This window comes from Centroberyx gerrardi, chromosome 16 (assembly GCF_048128805.1).
Source record: "Centroberyx gerrardi isolate f3 chromosome 16, fCenGer3.hap1.cur.20231027, whole genome shotgun sequence".
Classification (NCBI taxonomy): domain Eukaryota; kingdom Metazoa; phylum Chordata; class Actinopteri; order Beryciformes; family Berycidae; genus Centroberyx; species Centroberyx gerrardi.
This window is the reverse complement of record NC_136012.1, coordinates 18,392,785-18,411,054: the sequence shown is the minus strand read 5'-3', so window position 1 is coordinate 18,411,054 and position 18,270 is coordinate 18,392,785. Positions and strand designations below refer to the sequence as shown.

The 18,270-nt window shown below is 43.6% G+C and overlaps 1 protein-coding gene across 2 annotated transcripts in view; it reads right to left on the bottom strand.

Annotated features, from left to right (window-relative positions):
- Positions 1-22: 22 nt before the first annotated feature.
- The window catches only part of map7d3 (MAP7 domain containing 3), a 31,450-nt gene continuing 13,202 nt past the window's right edge, over positions 23-18,270 (bottom strand). The window contains exons 8-19 of one of the 2 annotated variants that reach the window (XM_078289299.1): positions 17,716-17,817; positions 17,107-17,205; positions 12,582-12,697; positions 8,312-8,442; positions 7,891-8,162; positions 6,501-6,630; positions 5,695-5,980; positions 5,304-5,357; positions 5,113-5,194; positions 4,684-4,873; positions 3,965-4,293; positions 23-3,404 (exon numbers count right to left, since the gene is read on the bottom strand). In XM_078289299.1, coding sequence (XP_078145425.1) covers positions 3,397-3,404; positions 3,965-4,293; positions 4,684-4,873; positions 5,113-5,194; positions 5,304-5,357; positions 5,695-5,980; positions 6,501-6,630; positions 7,891-8,162; positions 8,312-8,442; positions 12,582-12,697; positions 17,107-17,205; positions 17,716-17,817 — 1,799 coding nt within the window. In that variant the 3' untranslated portion in view covers positions 23-3,396. The remainder of the gene's footprint in view (positions 3,405-3,964; positions 4,294-4,683; positions 4,874-5,112; positions 5,195-5,303; positions 5,358-5,694; positions 5,981-6,500; positions 6,631-7,890; positions 8,163-8,311; positions 8,443-12,581; positions 12,698-17,106; positions 17,206-17,715; positions 17,818-18,270) is intronic. The other variant, XM_071916184.2, reaches the window with a different exon arrangement.

The window sequence follows — 18,270 nt, the reverse complement described above, 5'->3', positions numbered from 1 at the left end:
ATAAAGACAGATAGCAAAACAATGTTTTTGCAAGACTTTATTGTTTAACAGTTTGTATCATCTCAGTACACTTTAGATATATTTACAAATATAATTTGAGGACAGGGCTTTGTTAGGTTTGAAAATCCTCCAGAGAGAAATATTCATATTCACAAAGTTGCCCTGGTCGGGTAGACTGATTGTCGTGGCCGAGGTAAGGACGTGACAAGTTTTCTTAGTAAGTGTGACAAAATAAAAATACTAAATCTCAATCTAAGGCACCGTTCTATTCTATTGTTATAGACCATCTTGAGGACTAAGAACGGTTAACTCCATACTCGAGCCCTCCAAGATGCAGAAATGTACAGGGAATTAAACACAAAAGCAGGACCTGGAATAGATATCTGTTCAAGCAGCAAATGCAATGGCCCCCTAAAGGTCTTATTGATGACTGGTTGTGCCACTTAAGCAGCAAAGCACCCTACCTAATCAATAACCCTGGGTTTCACTGCAAGAGTTAGGGAGTAGATGAGGTTTGGGTAAGTTTGGGGTTACGAATGAGAATTTTAAAATGTCTGGGTGGGAGAAGACCATAGACAAACAACTTTTCCTTTTCTTCGAGCACATCACACAACTCTCCTACAAGTCTGTACAGTAAAGCTACTCCTCAGTAACCATTAGTAATTCACAAAGGCTTTAAACACAGCGGGTAATTTCTGACAGTGCAAAGTATCTCGTTTTCTAGATGAATAATGTATGAAAACTAAAAGCGGGCTGCTCTGAGAGACATGGTAAATGATTAAGGGCGGTTTATTGAGTCTGTTACATTCTTTATGCTTATTAGTCAAAGCTAAGCTCTAAAGCCCCTAGTCTTATGTACAAAGTGATTTTAGTTAGCATTGGATCTGAAAGCCAACAGAGAAAGAGGCAAAATCAAGGTCCTCAAATCTCGTTTGGACGATTCAAGCATAGGGAATTTCAAGCTTTCAACACAGTTTTTGAAAAATCCAGAACGAGACAAAAAAAACAACGATCATGCAGAACAAGTCTGACCCAAGTCGCACTTTGTTCCCATCTCTATCATTTTATCATGGTGGATGCGCACTGCCTCACACTACAAAGTGCACTGGCAGCCTGTGTTAACATACCTGCCGTAACCATCCAACACCATCGCTACATCCTTTCACATAACGCAACCACTGTTTTGACGACGTTGAAAGCGCTGTGATCTCTCGCACAGCCACGTCTCTCCCCGTGTGTCAGACGTGTTGCTAAGCGCTGAAGCAGCTCTGCTCTCCACCCAATTCTCCACTAGTCTACTCTCTGTTAGGGATCAAGGCAATATTCAGGGGTGGGGCTTGGGGATGGAGGACTGAATGCCCTCAATAAACGTACACACAAATACACACACCAAATCTTGGGAGACGTAAAGTGGGGCCCCACCTGTCCCCCTGGTTTTGTAGAGCTTTCTGTAAATCTTGGGTTTCAAGGCTGCCCAAACCTGACCTGACTCTCTGGTAACAGTACTGACTACCCTGGCACAGGGCACGAGTCCAACACAACCCTAACTTATAGTACAGTAACATACATAGAGACTTCAACTATCCACACCCTGACAACAACGCCATCCCATCCTACACATGGCTTCATTGGCCTAATACTGATTATATACACAATACAATAACACTTAAATATATGTAGAAATATATTTTCATATATAAACAAACAGCCAGATTTTATATTATAAAAAATAGTTGAAATGAATTTTGCCAGGAGAAGTATAAAAGCAGCAGCTAGTGTGCTCTCTGGAGAACCTTAGTAGGGCTTAGTGGGAAAGAACTGGAATTAGTAAAAGAGCCACACAGGCAGAGGGATGGATGACAAAGAGTTCATGGCAATGTCAGTAAAGCTAATGTGTTGAAACTAAATTCTCAGACACCTGATTGGACATTTTTAGTTGTAGCCCATGGGGAACTTTGGGCATCGTGACACAACATTTAAGTTCAGTTTATGGACTAGTACTGCAAGATACACACTCGCCCCTCAGAAGAAGCTCTGAAGCAGCTATGAATGAAACTCATGGATGGACCTTGCCTGTGCATTAATAACCATCATACACACAAGGTAATCAGTTACAGTTATGGTTATTCATATAGTTGAGTGGAACAGATGCATACAGTACAGTCATTGCTTGGGATTAGCCTCAAAGTTACCTCAGTCTTCACTGGATGCAACTCAGATTCTGATGTTAGAATGATGTAGTTAGTTAATTATTAACATGGAGTCTATACACACATGTAAAACCATGACAAAACCTAAAATGACCATGAAGCCAAAACAGCCAACAGCTGAAACTTCACTGAACATATGAATTCACTACAGTGTTGTCATGAATCCCTACACCCTTCAGTTACAAAGATAAAGAATTAGGTCTTAAAGATGGAGTTGTGCTCCTTAAGCCCTCTAGTGGCCCAGAAAGGAAAGACAGGGGTGAGGGAAGTTGGGAGACCAGTGTGCGGCATGCATGAAAAGAGAGGGGCTGAAAGGATAGGGCTTTGTGTTAATTTGAACCTAAGCATGAATACAGAATCCACTTTACATCTTCCAACTCGTAAGTGTTTGCACATGAACAAAGATTACTAAACTGAATGTAGATCAGCTTCACCACAAGCAGCTTAATATGTGCGTCCTTAAAAAGTGGAAGTTATGACAAAATGATAAGGCCATATTGCTGGATGCTGGAAAGAGCAGCCGGTCAAGTAAATCTAGGTCACAATCCAATTTGGGTTGAATTACACACTAAACCTGGGATGCTAAACAACACCCAGCTACCTCAGCAGCCTCCCCACAAAACAGAATGTATTGACGATCCTTCCATTAACTCACAATATTAACCTCATACTATTCACATAGCCAAGTGTGCATGCGTTCTGGAATATTCTCATACAAGAGAAAAAAAGACTAAACATGTTATAACAATAATTACAATAACAAAGAAGCCAAAGTTAATAAATTACAACAATGCACCCCTGACAAAAACAAAATGTTTAAAAAAAACATCAACAAAAATAGACAAAACATTAAAAAAAAAAGAAAAGAAAAAACAAAACAAAACTGAGAACTGGAAGTCAGAAGAACTAAGTACAAGAAGAGAGAAACCTGAAGCAAGCACATTGAAGGAATATATGGAATTTCCCTGAAGCGTAACTTTTTTTTAATTATAATTTTAAAATGTTTTTTTTTTCCTCATCATGTAGGGTGCAAAGTTAGCGCTGGGGGTGGTCTTTCCCCTTCATCTTGTGCTCCTCCTCTGGCTGAGGAGGAGGAGGAGGAGGAGGAAGCTGGTTGGAACTGGTAGAGGAGGACAGGAACTCTAGGAGTGCAACAATAAGAGGCCTCTCAGCGAGGGCTGCAGCATCACATCTCTACAGAAACACATGAGAAAGAGCGTTTGTGTCCATCTTCAAAAAGACCACATGAAAAGGCATACAGCATTCTCAATGAGACTATCACTGGTAAATACAATGAGTAGAACTGAGTAAAATAAGCTGATACTAGGGATGGGACTATCTGCTTATCTCACAATACGAATCGATACACAATATGGGGTTCATGATTCGACACAACCACGATACAATGTAATAAATAAAAGTTCAATGATAACAAAGTATGACTGTGCAGAAGTATATTTATTTCTGAGCCACAAATCTTTCTAGAAGAATCTTTGTTCTTGCTAGAATGTAAACAACAATTTAAAAATATCATTACAAAGTGCAAATAATATAATTTGGATGGAGAGCTTGTGAAATTGTGATGGGCAAGCTGTCTCATTTGTGATTACTAGAGCAGAATATTAAATGGACTTAATATCACGATTCATTTTTCTGCCCCACGATACGTGTTGTCGCATTTCTGTATTGCGATATACTGAATTTCGATATATCGTCCCATCCCTAACTGATACAGAAATGCCCGGACTCATTACCTGACAGGGCTTCTATGGGCTGACTGGAGGAATGCAGGGTGTTGACAGGGGTTCCCTTGTCCTCAAAGGCTACCCTGGTCCCATCTGGGCTCCCGTCACAGTTGATCAAGCCCTGGTTACAGTCCTCGGCCTCGATGAGGGGCCGACCCTTTGAGTGGACGCTGAGGTCGATGAGCTCCTCGAAGCTCCAGGTGCTGGGCTTACCGTTGAGGCCCGGGACCAGCCCCACCTTGGTGGAGTCCTGCTCATTCAGGAACTCCGAGCCCTCCACAAGACGGCCCTTAGGCACTGGACTGGAGAGGGGAGATGGAGGGAGGCAGGTAAGCAGACTGGGTGGGAGGTGAGAGAGCACAACACAACTTATTCACAGGTGGTAAGAGATAGAGGTAGCAAGTGACAGAAACCAATGTGTTAAAACATCAGGTGTCCTGTAGACACCAGCGTCCTCATTTCACAAATTTTGTTGTTTGTGAAAGGCAGAGAATATAATAAGAATATAATAATTTCTGTTAGTTAATTTCTGGAGCAAACAGATTATTTCCCAGCAGTTGACAGAGTTGACAGTTACAACGTTGCCAACAAAAACTCTGAGGATGTCTCCAGCTGTGACCGGTGACTTCAAGTTCTATTTACATTTTGCAAAGTTCCCTTTTGTTGCATTCAAGGACTGTGTGTGTGTGTGTGTGTGTGTGTGTGTGACGTGTGTCCTCCAGTCATACCTAACTGCCTGAGTCTCATCTGTGCTTATGCCATTATTATTCTCCTTGTCGTCTGTCTCTGGCTTTCCATTCACGCTGCCCAGGGGCTCTTCTCGCTCTGCCATTGGCTCGCCAGAGGACAGGCCACACTCATCTCTGTTGGCTATGTCTGTCTCCATGGCGACGTCCCCTGTCTGGGCTGTGTCATCCACTGAGAAGACAAATGGACGAGATGAGTCGTGAGTCACATAGAGAATCAGGGAAACGCACATGCATAAGCCATTTATGTAAAGTATATGCAAACACACACACACACACACACACACAAAGACAGACAGACAGACACAAAAGTTAGGATGACAAGGGAACCAAACTGTAGCACTCCCTGCAACAAAAATAGCAAAATAAAAAATTTACATGAATGCACACTCACACCTAGAGAACACTTACCCTTGGTTTCACAGTCAATCTCGTCAATCTGGTCCACATCCTCCTCTTCAATATCCTCCTGCAAGCCTTTATCGTCATCTCTCTACACAGGAGACACAAGCAACACATCAGCATACACTCTGGGTAGAGGACTTTCTCCACAGACACTTGGTTGCCATAGAGACATAAGAGCTGAACAAGTGTGGGCTCACCTTCAGGTCGCTTTGGTCTCCTTTTCTAGTTCTCTTCATTATTTCCTCAATTCTCTGAAAACGGAAGAAAAGTGTGTTTAGAATATGTTTTTTATACCGTTTCATTGGGTTCTACACAATGCAGTAATATTGTTTACATCAGACCTGGATTAAATAGTGTCGGTAAATAACTACAATTTATCTTGCTTTGTGAGCCAGATTATTACAAAGTCAATTTAGTATACTTTTTTTTTATAACTGATGACTTATAGGATACCATCTGAATTGTCTTGATGCAGTAGATTAGAACAAACAATAAGAATTATTTATAAGCTCCGTATCTGTGTGTGAGTCAGATACAAAGATTCAATGACGCAAAGACTCTCTCCTCCACCCATCCACCCCTCCCCACCTTCTTCCTCTCCATGCGCTCTTGCTGGTTCTGCTGCATGATGCGGTCTCTCTCCTGACGGACTCTCTCTGCCTCCTCCTGGGCCTTGGCCTCAGCCTCCTCACGCTCCTTCTGGAGCTCGGCCTGTTTCAGCACCTCCTCTGCAGCCAGTCTCTCTTTCTCCTCTTCTGCTCTGACAGCGTCTTCCTCCTCTTTCTTTTTCCTCTCTTCTGCCAGCCTCTTCTCCTCCTCCACGCGTTTCAATCGAGCCTCCTCCGCTAAACGCGCCTCCTCTTCCTTTCTCAGCCTGGGATAGTAAAGAAATGGCAACAGTTGGCTTGAATGCATACTGAGGAATAATACAGGTGATATCAGGAAGAGGACATGAAGGGGGCATATGCTGCTTTTCAACAATATTATAAAATGTGTAGTTTCAGCCTTGTAATCTGATTACTGGTTTCCAACTGGGCTTTTAATTCCCATAAAATATGACTAGCAGTGTTTTATTAGTTGTTATGCTGACTCTTGTGGTAGCCAGGGAAGTAGTTGGCAATCTCTCTTGTTTTCTCCTGTTTTTTATTCTTATGTACTATATACTACTATATACTACTTTGAAGACAACTTTTCAGACAGTACATGTGTATAAAAGCCATAATTCCCTTGAGGACAATTTTTACGGTGATTATGAGGACTTGATGTTCGCCATACTTGGCTGAGCTTCATACCTACTGTATCCCTGTCATACCCATAATCACGGTAAAGATCACCCTCTTGGGGAATATTGCTATAGTAAACAATGAGGGTTGAGTTATTTTCAGTATCCTCACTTCTCTTCTTCCTCTCTCTGTATTCTGAGCTGCTCCTCTCTCTCCTTCTGCTCTCGTGCCAGTCTGCGGTTCTCCGCCAGGATCTTCGCTGCCTCAGCGGCTGAGTTGGTTCCCGCCATGGCCTTGGAGTCTGATAGATAGAAAGGCATAGACACATAAGATAGATTTAGCAAAACACTTTCTTTCACCTATTTCTCACTGTAGTGGAGACCTGAGGCCGTAGCACCTGGCACTTGATGGGGCATGGTGACTGGAGAATGAGGACTGAGAAAAGAGACAGACCGATAGGGAGAAAAAAGAGAAAAAGAAAGCATAAGAGGGAGAGGGAGAGACATAAGCAGATTAGAGAGGGAAGCAGCCAGATACTGTGGCCTCGTGCAGCTTTCACATGATCATCTCTGTGGCTTGTAAAAGAACTCTCTGTGTCTCCCACACTGCTACCTGGGAGTAAACACACATTCATAAATGTACATGATACCAATGACCGATGGTGTGCATACCTAAATGTTTGGAATATGTAATAAAAGGGTTGGAAATTTGACTTGGCCAATTACAAATTCTGCTTTCACACTACAAAGCACACTGGATAGCAGTCTCCACTAAATGACATGCATTGTACCATTACTAAGCTATCTTGCCTTGCAGAGCATGATTCTGTCCAGGTGGTGGCAGCAGCAATAACCCCAGTCCTGTAACAGGATGTGACTCCAGCTGGGAGTTAATGGCTCTCCTGGTCCTCTGAGATTTAGTGCAAACTGAGCTGCTGCCACGTCAGTTTCTAGCTCATATTCAACCACAGGAGTGTCCATAACACACACACACACACACACACACACACACACACACACACACACACACACACACACACACACACACACACACACACACACACACACACACACACACGCATGCACACGCATGCACACGCACAAGCACACGCACTTAAAGGATTATGTTTAGGGTCTGGCAATTATTGTCTTCAAACCAAATTGACTCCTGGAAGCAGCATTACAAGCTTCCGGCTCATCGTCAACATGCTCAACCGCAAACATCCTGGTCACCAGCATAATGACAAATATCCAAATCGAATTATTAACTTCTATCGGCTAACAATGGTTTCGTCCAGCTTCATATGGAGCAATTACCGGAAGGAAGTTGAACTGAACAAAGGAAGTTGACTGCCATGGACACATTCCTCTTAACCAAAAACGACCTATCTCTCTGAGATTCTTCCATTATCAACATGGTAATGCAGTGAAAGACAGGGATATGTTTGTACTCACACAAAACACGTTCACATTCTGTGTGGGTTATATCTGTATGAAGTGCAATAATACATTTACACTGAGGACTGTATTCGTAAGATTATCAATCACTCAGAACTGCTCACCATCTTTCTCTTTGGTCTTGCTGGTGGGGGCCGAGGCGGCAGGGGTGGGGCTGGAGGTGGCGCTGGTCTGGGTGGCATCAGTAGACTGCGGGGCCACAGCCTGGACAGGGCACAGCTCCTTGGGCTTGGAGTCCCTCTTGCGCAATGTGGGGGGCCCTGTTGGGGTGAGAGCGGGCTTCTGGATAGGCGGGGGTTTGGCTGACGTGGGCTGGGGGGATGGGGGACGTTGTTTCATTGCACCAGGTGAAGGGGGGCGGGTCCTGGGACTTTGCCTGTAGGAGGAAAATGAGAGTCATATCCATTGTGTGTAAAACCTTTACACTAAAAGCACAATGCAAGCTGCATCCAAAGTTTTGAACAACTCAAAAGTGAAATATTAATGAATCATCCAAGCTGTGTAAGAGAAGGCTTGAGGTCTTACTTGGTTGCTGCTGGGGAGGGAGTCCTCTTTGGGGTGGGGATGGGGGCTGGGGAGGGTGAACGGTGGCGTCCCAGGGTACTGGAGGGTGAGGCGGGACGTTGCCCCCCAGGCGATGTAAACCGCTTGTCCTTCTGTAGTTCCACAGAGATGGGAGAGGAAGGGAGATGGAATTCATCATAATAATCTCTGAACAAGGATTATGTTGAGAACTCACCATTAATTCCCACACATGCCTCATGACACTGAAGAAGAGCAGTCTGCAACCATCATAGATACTGACTACCACCCACTGATCCATGCAGTGAAGTTACCCATATGCTGAGATATAATCAGGAGCACAAAAAGGCAGAATAAAAGCAGGGAAATTATAATCTCCTATTTGAAATAAATGGAAAGTGTTTAAAAAATGTGGGAATCCAAACCGTTGGATTCCCACTGCGTGACTAAAATGAAATTTGACCATAACATCTGATTCATGATACCCGGTGAATTGGTCTGTGTCTCCCTCAGTTTCACTGGTCTCTCAACTGCAGCACAGATCTGAAAAGGTTTTAAATAATGTCACAATGCCAGTGTGAAGGTTAGGTGGCCAAGTGGTCAGGCTTCTAATTCATCTATTTTTAATGCCCACGTGCCACGTTTGGCTCTGTAGACATGCTGACGGACGGGTACAGCAAGGTCACCCACGTGGTGCACAGGCAGAGACACACCAATGTATACGCAATCATATGCAATACAAATGCATATGTCATGCAGTACACAAGTACCACCTCCACTCCTTTCTTTTGTACTAAATACAAAGTCAGCAGAGTTTGGATACAATGTGTTTTTTGTATCTATGTAAGGCTGGACTGCCCTGCTTTCAAAATAGACCGGACTCGTTGTGGTCACACAACATGACAACGCTTAGTATATAGTTTGTAACCATTCTCTTAGGAGGAAAGGGGAAGGAAAAGAAGGACAGTGTAATGAACGAGTGGAGCAGACAGCTTCATAATAGGGACAAGACAGTCATTTCCTATTCATGTCAATATAGCATGTGAGCCACTATATAGCCTTAGAGCCACTGCATGAAGGAGAGGTCTAGGACTGATCTCAAGGACACACACGCACACGCACACACACACACACACACACACACAGAAAGAGTAGCCATTTACTCTTAACAAATGCTCATTACATGCCCACCCTAAGGCCACATCCACACTAATACGTTTTCGTTTTAAAACGGCATTTTAAAACGAAAACGATCTGCGTCCACACGAGCGTTTCAGAAATAATCTCCATCCATACTAACACGCCTGAAAACGCATATCACATGACCATTCACGTACACTGGGCATGCGCGTGCCGGTGTAAACAGGAAGCAGATTGTCTACTCTGCGGTTGGTTGCTTAGTTGCAGAAAATACTACGGAGGAAGAACAGCAATGGCGAAAAGTACAACCAGAGATTTCTTTGCTTGGACCGATGACGAGGTGGAACTGTTACTGAAAGTAACACACGAGTATAAGGCGGTCAAGGCGGATGTCGTGACTGATAAGACCCAATCAGGAAGCGAACGTGGGTGTCTGAGTCATCGTTTTCAAAAGTCTCTGTTTCTGCCCGTCCAGACTAAAATGCAATCCTGGAGTTTTCGAACTAAAACGGGGTCAGCAGCGTTTTCAAAAGTCTCCGTTTTAGGGGTCCGAAAACGCCAGAGTAGTGTGGACGCTAGGCGTAAACGTAGCAAAAGTTATGCGTTGTAAAACGAAAACGTATTAGTGTGGATGTGGCCTAAGCTCCTCACAACATCCTCTCCTCAACAAAGGAAGAGTGTTGGGTAGTGGGCACCCAGCTAGATTTCGCTAGATGGCAGATACTAGGGGACTTGCAGAGAAACTATACTGATTTTTGATTGTCTAGCTATACACAACAGGAATGTTTTGGATATAGAGCTTCAACATCTGTATGGTTGTTTTTTTTGCAATGAAAAAGATAGGAAGAATGCAAAAGTTTAGAATTAAATCTAGGCAATGTTGGATGCTTGCTTCAGAAGTGATGTAATCCAGGCAGAGCTGCACTCAGCTGACTTTAAAGAGACCATTCATACAAAGTCTCATGCAATGCCTGAGCATTGAGTGTTAGCCAGGCTATGAATTTCACTTATAATCTCTACATCAATCTGTGCATGTGGAGGAAAGAAGACAATGAGATGGTGAGGAAACCCAAAAGCTATTGACATGTGGCCTCAGGATCAGGGTGGGGTCTGCTTTGCATGGCCTGACCTGTTCATAATAAGGCTACTGTGGATCCCATTGTCTCAGGCTGTGACAATGTGTGCCTTCATATCCACAGAGGAGGACAAGCAGGCTTGTGGTTAGGAAGACAGAGCCAGGCGTTACAGGGCACTGATTGAGAACATCAAAAACCCTCCTCACGACTGTAGGCCACAGCTAAAACACTAACAAATCTGCTTCAGTACAATATATGCATTATGTAGTTGTGAGCAAGAATGATTTGCATATAACAATTCTGTGCTATTTATTCAATTAGGCACTAAGTGTGACACAACTGTGCAAAACCAGCATTATGCACAGACATCACTTGGTGTGAGCAGTAGGTAAAATTCTCAAGTTCAAATTACCAGTGACCGGCAAAGGTCAAAGAGCAGCAGGAGAACAAGTTTTCCCTACGATTAGCATCCTACAGAAATACTTTGACAGGCAAATGTAGCCGGACATATGCATCTAAATCTGTGTCATTGGCGCCGTCCACTTATTTTCTCTGAGCAATGTCATTTAAAGTAGGAAGAGATGCATTTCTTATCACTTCTTTAAACACTGTGTTCCTGTAACTTCATCCTGGTTTCCAGGCAGATTCTGGAAAAGGCATCCCTCACTTCCATAGGCTAACAACAAATCATTCATATGTCAACTGTTGACATTTTTTATAGTTTGTACAGATTTTGAAGTCATATTCAAGGAGTTTCAAGGAGGACTGCCAAAGCTTTCCAGCACCTCAGAATGCAAGACATTTTCAAGGTATTAAAGACACCATGAAATGGCATCTTTACTTCCTGGATTTGATGCATTTCCTGTTGAAACAGGATGTCGGGGCGGGACATAATGCAGTAAGGGATAAATCAAAAGTCTAAACCAATGGAATATCAGTCAGGGAGAGAAAGGCAATTGTATTTGATGGGAGGGGTGCAGAGGGGCAGAATTGTTCAAAAATCTGATGGTTTTATTGGTTTGAAATTTATTTACACCTACTAGAGCAGCATGAAGTCACCATGAAAGATACTCTGTTTTCCAGGAAGAAAAGCAATGGGAGTTCATTTCATGGGGACTTTAAAACCATTTCTGTTTAATTGCACTGTATATATATATTTTTTTATATATATTTTTGGATAAAAAGCACCAAGTCTTATAGCACTGACCTACTGAATCTTTCTCTCTGAACTGTCCAATTTTCCAACTTTTTTGGTTATATAATTGACTTTCCCCCCCGCCAACCAGAAAGCCCTATTGTCTCACTTCTTATAGTCTTACACGTTGTACATGTATTTAACATGTAAATATTGTTAATGAGTCTGCAGTTTGAATATGAGTGAGATAACATCTGAAAAGAAGATAAGCCCCTCTGCCAGGTAACTTTATCAGTAAATGCAAACAAATGTGACAGACTTCATGCTACAGCAGTGTTTCCCATACAATGTTAATATTTGGGCAGCCCGCCCAGGTAAACCAACAGCCCGCCGAGTAAATTTTCATTTTGGATTAATTTTGGGTACTGTGATGCATTAAATTGGCAGTGTAGTCTTCAGACAATCAAGATTTAATGCTGCCAAGCGTCAAAAGCATGCAAGTGAACTACAATGACTGCAATTCATTGCATCTACGACGCAGTGCATCCATGGTCCTTTGAGTTGTGACTGTGCTGTCTGTGCTGACACAAAATGAATGACAGTTTGAAGCCTCAATAATCAGATGAAAGTATAATAGTCACCTAATGTTGCAATGTCATTAACTAGTATAACATCTATACATGGCCTGATACCCTCACACACTAAAGGATACAACAAAACAGATTAAAGTCACAATGAAACAGCATTTTCAGAGCATCTTGCTTCCTTAATGTGATGTATTTCCTGTTGAAACAGGATATTGAGGTGGGACATACGCGGGGAGGAATCATTCAAAAGAATAAACCAATGGGATATCAGTTAGGGAGAGTTAATTACATTTGATGGGAAGGGTGGAAGGGTAGTTAAAAAAATCTGGTCTCACCAGCGAGCGATCTAGGGCTCCGTCGGCCGAGGCGGAGGTGGTCATGCCGCTCTTCTGCCGGTCGATGCTGCGGCTGCGCAGGGGTCCACGGGTTGGGTGCAGGGGGCTGGCAGAGGCTGAGCGAGGACACAGGTGACACTCTGGTAAAGGACACAGTCATCGCAGGGCCAGGGGAGCACAACCAATGGGAAGTGGGAGAAGCGGCCGAGTTGGGCAGCAAAGCAGCAAAGAGCGAAGGCAGGGAAGTATAGAGAATGGAGAGAAAGAAAGAGAGAGAGAGATCGAGATTGAGAGAGAGGGAGAAAGAAAAGAGACAATGGTAGAAAAGAGTGGAGGTGTGGATTGTTTTTGTAAGGGAACAAGAGCAGAAAAAAACATAGCTATGTGTTAGATATAGCACTTTTAGCAGCAAACAGCTTGGTTTCTGAAGCTTTGGTTGGGCTGGAGGTTGCTGGAGATTTGACAAACGGAGAGGGACAGACTCATGGGAAACCCCCGACACTCCATGGGTGCCAAAGCTTCTGGACACAACACTGAACAAACCTCAACACCAACAATCACCACAGAACAGCACTGAGCACACACCACCATAGCAACATTGAACACATACTACACAAAACCTGCCACCAACTCAGTATGACACACACTGACATTGCACACACATGTATATGTTATGAAAGTAATCTCTAGAACACACCCGCTTCATTAGCAACACTAAATGTATGCTGGATGTTGATGTACAATAATTTAAAAATGAGAGTAATTTGGGGATTTGAGTCTTTCCTGCCCTCATAACTCTCCGGAAGTCAGTAAATGCAGCATTTGCTGTGATTTCAGGACAGAGCTGATCCTACAGTCAAATGACAATGCTTTTGCCAAAGAATTCAACACAAACACAAAACATGAGGAGAAGCGCAAATCCCTATTTTATGTAAACATGAGAAACTTAGCTAAATGACTAAAAACCTGTCATTTAAAGGGGAACAATGGGTGAAAAGCACTGCCTCTGAGGTTAACAGAAGTCTGTAGTTAGCCAGGAGAGGAAATACTGTTCAGTACTTGCGAGTTTGCTGTGTCAGATCGAGGGATTAGCTGTGGTAATCCTGAGACCTGGAGATCTCTCCCTGGCAGAGCCAGATCACAAATGTGGTCTGTAATTCATCCTGACTGTATACTGAGCACTATGATGACTTCGAAACTTACCCTGCCATAAGCTTGCACTGTTGCTGCTAATGCGGATGTGTCATGTTTCTGCTTGGGCTATACTTAGTAGACGATCTATAGCTTCTAATGGGTTTGTAATGGCCGGTCAATAAACACCACAACCCTAAAATCAACACTGGGAATACAGTTTTAGCCTTGGTGTGAGTCAATGATATGATGTACAGTTCTTTCTAGCGGTTAACAAAAAAAAAAAAAAAAAAAATCAAGCAATACACTCAACAGACAAAAAGGAGGATTCATCAGTGGAAGGGTCAGAGGATTCATCACGGGTTGTCTGGGAGTCTAGGACTATCTATGCTCAACCACAGTCTATATAAAGTATATTTTTTCATCCCAGTATTACATATGAACACATAAAACCCCACCTAGATGGCTTCAGAGCATATTTTACTACACAAATGCCAGCGTAAAAGCTAGTGTGGAATGTGAACTTGCTGGGATTGATTAGTGCGACTCCAGATATGAATATTCAATCGAAGTGACAGCCATTTACTATTTCAACACTGTGGACTGGAGTCCACAGCTCTCTGGTCTCACTACCAGAACGCATGCAACAACACAACGGTCTCATTCTCACGCAACAAGAACCAACAGGTAAGCAGCTTACGGCAAATCTCCCAGCATGGACCCTGAGGCTCCTCAGACATACAGAAATGCTCCCAGCCAAGTCTGCCCTGCTTGGCTCAGCTCTGCACACAACAGCCAATTGTGTCAGATCTGAGAGTGCATGTGAGCTCGACCCGGGCAGGGTTTTTGTGTGCGCGCGTGTGTCAATATTTACAGTGTGTGACTGTGCTCTCTCACATGAGTGTACTTTACTGCAAATAATTACTGTACATAACATAAAACAGTCTATCACCACAAGAGTAGCTTCTAACTGCTGGGAGCTGTGCAGCTACTGCTCGAGTCACGACTTATATAATTCAACCACCACCAAAAGCGACAACACTGAGGCCACCATTAGCTTCGAAAGGATTGTTCCAGCAGCTGCAGTGAGTGAGGGTCTGCGTTAGGGCATTGGGGTGAGTTCAGAGCTAGTGAAGTGATACTGGGATTGAGTGGGCTGACTTTCTAGTGATAAAATGACGGTGAGGAGGGAGGACCAGGGATCTGTGTCTGGGTATCCTTCCTCTCTGTGAGGGTCTCCTAGGTGGAGGTTACCTGGGGCATCTGCTCCTTCAGCAGACAGGGCGGCGGCGCTCTTGCTCCTAGCTAGTGAGGCCTGGGTGGGGGTGAGCAGGCGACTAAGGACCCCTCCGTCCACAGTGCCGCCCAGGGGCCTGCGAGCTACACGACCGAAAAAAATCACCCCGAAAAACAGTAGAGAAGAGAAAAAAAAAAAAAAAGGCCAAGAAGAAAAGAGTAGGCAAGAATGGGGGATGAGAGGGCAAAACAAAGAAGGGAGTGGGGGTGAGTGAAGTTCAGAAGGGTCACCATGTGATTTAACCAACAGGACAGAATCAACATAAAGAACCAAAGGTTATGTCTCAATAGTCTTAAATAGGCTCCTTATCAACACTGTCCTTATCCTTTCACTTTTCAGTGATATCCAAGAAAATGACAATAGTCAGGAAAAGTCGGCAAGGAAAGGAAGCCATGGAAGAGTATTGAGACAGACCAAAGACTGATTGTCCAGTAACTGAAGAATAATCAAACAGTAATCAAAGTGGACAATGAGGTCAAATCAGTGGTTCCTTGATGAAGAGGGAGGTGTGCTGATGGGGAAAAACGAACCATTAGTGAACTCCAAAGAAATACTATTAATACAGTGAGGAGAGAAATAGAGCTAGGACTAAAAGTGAGAGAGCAAGTGACTGTGACCAGGCAAGCGCTCTTTAGCTTCCACTGTGCAGATTCTTCCATGGTTTAGATAAAGAAGGTGCCAAATTTGATTCAAGTTAAAATTAAGAGGCTGACTGCAGACTACTACAATGGACAGTACTGCACATGTGAGAATATTACGCACTAGAGCGGACCTCAATTTGACAGCAGAAACAAAGAGCTCTTGCTTCCATGAAATGGAAGAATTAACAATTTTTGTGACCTCAGCTACAAAGCAGAAATCACAAGTGAAGGAGGTGTTAAGGGGCTGATTTTGCTCTGTGTCCCTAAATATTGGCACTTTAAATGAAGGGGCATGCAGAGTCACACTTCCTTCTGGGGCCCTGACAGAGAGGACATCTGTTGCCGACAGACTTGTTTGTTAGCTGTTGAGAGCTAGCTCCTGGAGCATGGTAGCATGGCATGCTGCTCTGGGCCCAGTTGTTGAGAATCAGGCTTATTAGTCAAGAATAAGGTTATATTATGAAGAGAACGGTGTGGGCCTATATAGCTTCAAGAAAACATTCTCATTGTAGGAGAGGTGCTGCTTATTGAGTTTTTAGCTCCGTTTGAGATAAGTCAGTGTGAATGATGTTGGTTGTGTTGCATTATTGCACAGGCTCACCACAAAAAACATATAGGGCTATTATCAGATGTTAGGCAAAGGACAAGAACAATGTTACAACTGTTACAATCTTGTGCACGTACAGGTTGACATGGCTATAGGACAAACAAAAGCATCGATGGTTAATAGCATAACGTCTCTAGTGAGTGCCTGCGGTTATTTCTGTGCTCTGGGGGTGCTGCAGTGGGATGGCACTGACACACACCACACTGAGGCACGAGACCAGCTACTTAAATCCAGCTATAACGTCATCTGGGAGGGAGGAAACAAGAAACACTTTGTGACAAATAAACAAAACATTGTGTTAGTGCACACACTGCCTACAAAGGACCCATTCCTGGAGTGACACTTGGAGAAATGACAACAAAAAGAGGTTAAAACAAGATTAGCCGTCAGTGAAAAACTCAACACAATACAGTAAGGATCTGGTAGGGTAAGACAAAGGAGAGGTAAGGCACACAAGGAACCAGCACAGTGTTCCTAGTATAGCACAGACACAGGAACACGGTGTAGAGAAGCTTAGCAGCCAGTAAAAAGGACAGTTCAGCAGTCAGTGAGCGAGACATCTGGGTCAAGAGAACACATATGGAAAGAGGAACAAGATAGAAAGAAGAGTTTGCCAGTTTGGAGATCCATGTAGCTTCATGGCACTCCATTGAACCAAATAAGAATGAGAGTTATCCCCACAGCCTCTTAAAGTAGCAGACAGCATTGTTAAGGGCTTAAAAACTGAGCGGATTCAGAATGAGTGAGCGGATAACATCAGAGATGCATGCTTGTTATTCACAGAGGGAGGCCTGAGCGATGCAGATAGGGACGAGAAATAAATTATTGCTGACTGTTCATGCTAGCCACCTTGATCATCCGTCGTCCCCTTATCAGGCTTGGCAGGGGTCTGTGCTCTGCCCACACCTACTCGTGTGAGGGAGGAGCTTCTCTTCTTCAGGGAGGGGCCTACAGACAGGAGAGTCAGGTTATAGCCAATCGGGAACAGGGAGGGAGTCATCAAGGAAGTCCCCAAAGTACCTTTACAAGGCATGTGTATTTCATTTGGCTTTATTTTGTTATGTGAATCAATAGGCTGGGGCTGAGAGTGGCTGACCTCCAAGTTTAACAGACTGTGCCTAAATACACAGGCAAGAGTTAAAACTGTCCCAACCTGATCTTATTACCAATTTAGATCTTAAGAGCAGAGATCTACTTGATGTCCCCCAGAACTGTTACAGTATTAACCTTAATGGATGTCAACTGATCAGTGCTTACACTAGCACCATCTATCTTTTTTTAGCTTGCTGTGTATTAGCCATAGCTGTGGCTAAGCTCCATGCATCCACTGGGTGAATTATTCTTAATCTCTAGTGTAACTTATCAAATGTTTCCTGTGGAACCAGAGATGGTTCAGCAAACAGTGCACAGTATCTGTGTTATTAAAAACCCAGTGTGGGAACGAGGGATCTTCTGCACCTGTCTGTTCCACCTGAGGCTTTTTGCTGTCTTCCTTAGCGGCCTGAGCAGCATTGCCGTTGCTAGGCAACCGGTTACAAGATGAACTCCTCCGCTTAGCACCTGAGAGACAATGATGAAACACCCACGGTGAAATGACACAGCGCTTTTCCTTCTGAATGGTCTATTAAAATTCACACACACACACGCACGCACGCACGCACGCACGCACTTACACAGACTTCATTAGAGCAGCTAAAAGGACCAAGGTTGCAGTGAACTGTTATTGCAATCCCTCCCACGTACCCACATGATTTCTTTTTTAGAATGTATTCATAACCCTGGAAGAGGAAACGGGCAGTGGATTTTACACAGACAAATTGAGAGATACAGAGGAATCAGCAATATCAGAGAGGAGAAACGGCACTGGCAGCCCTCTTGGCCTTCAGAGAGGAAAAGGAAGCTGTGGAGATATGTGATTCAACCCGTTGTGTTGATTATTATCTCTGCAGAAGTCAAATACACTTCTTGTAAATCAGAACAGGCAGAGGTACATTGTGAAAGGAGAGAAATGGG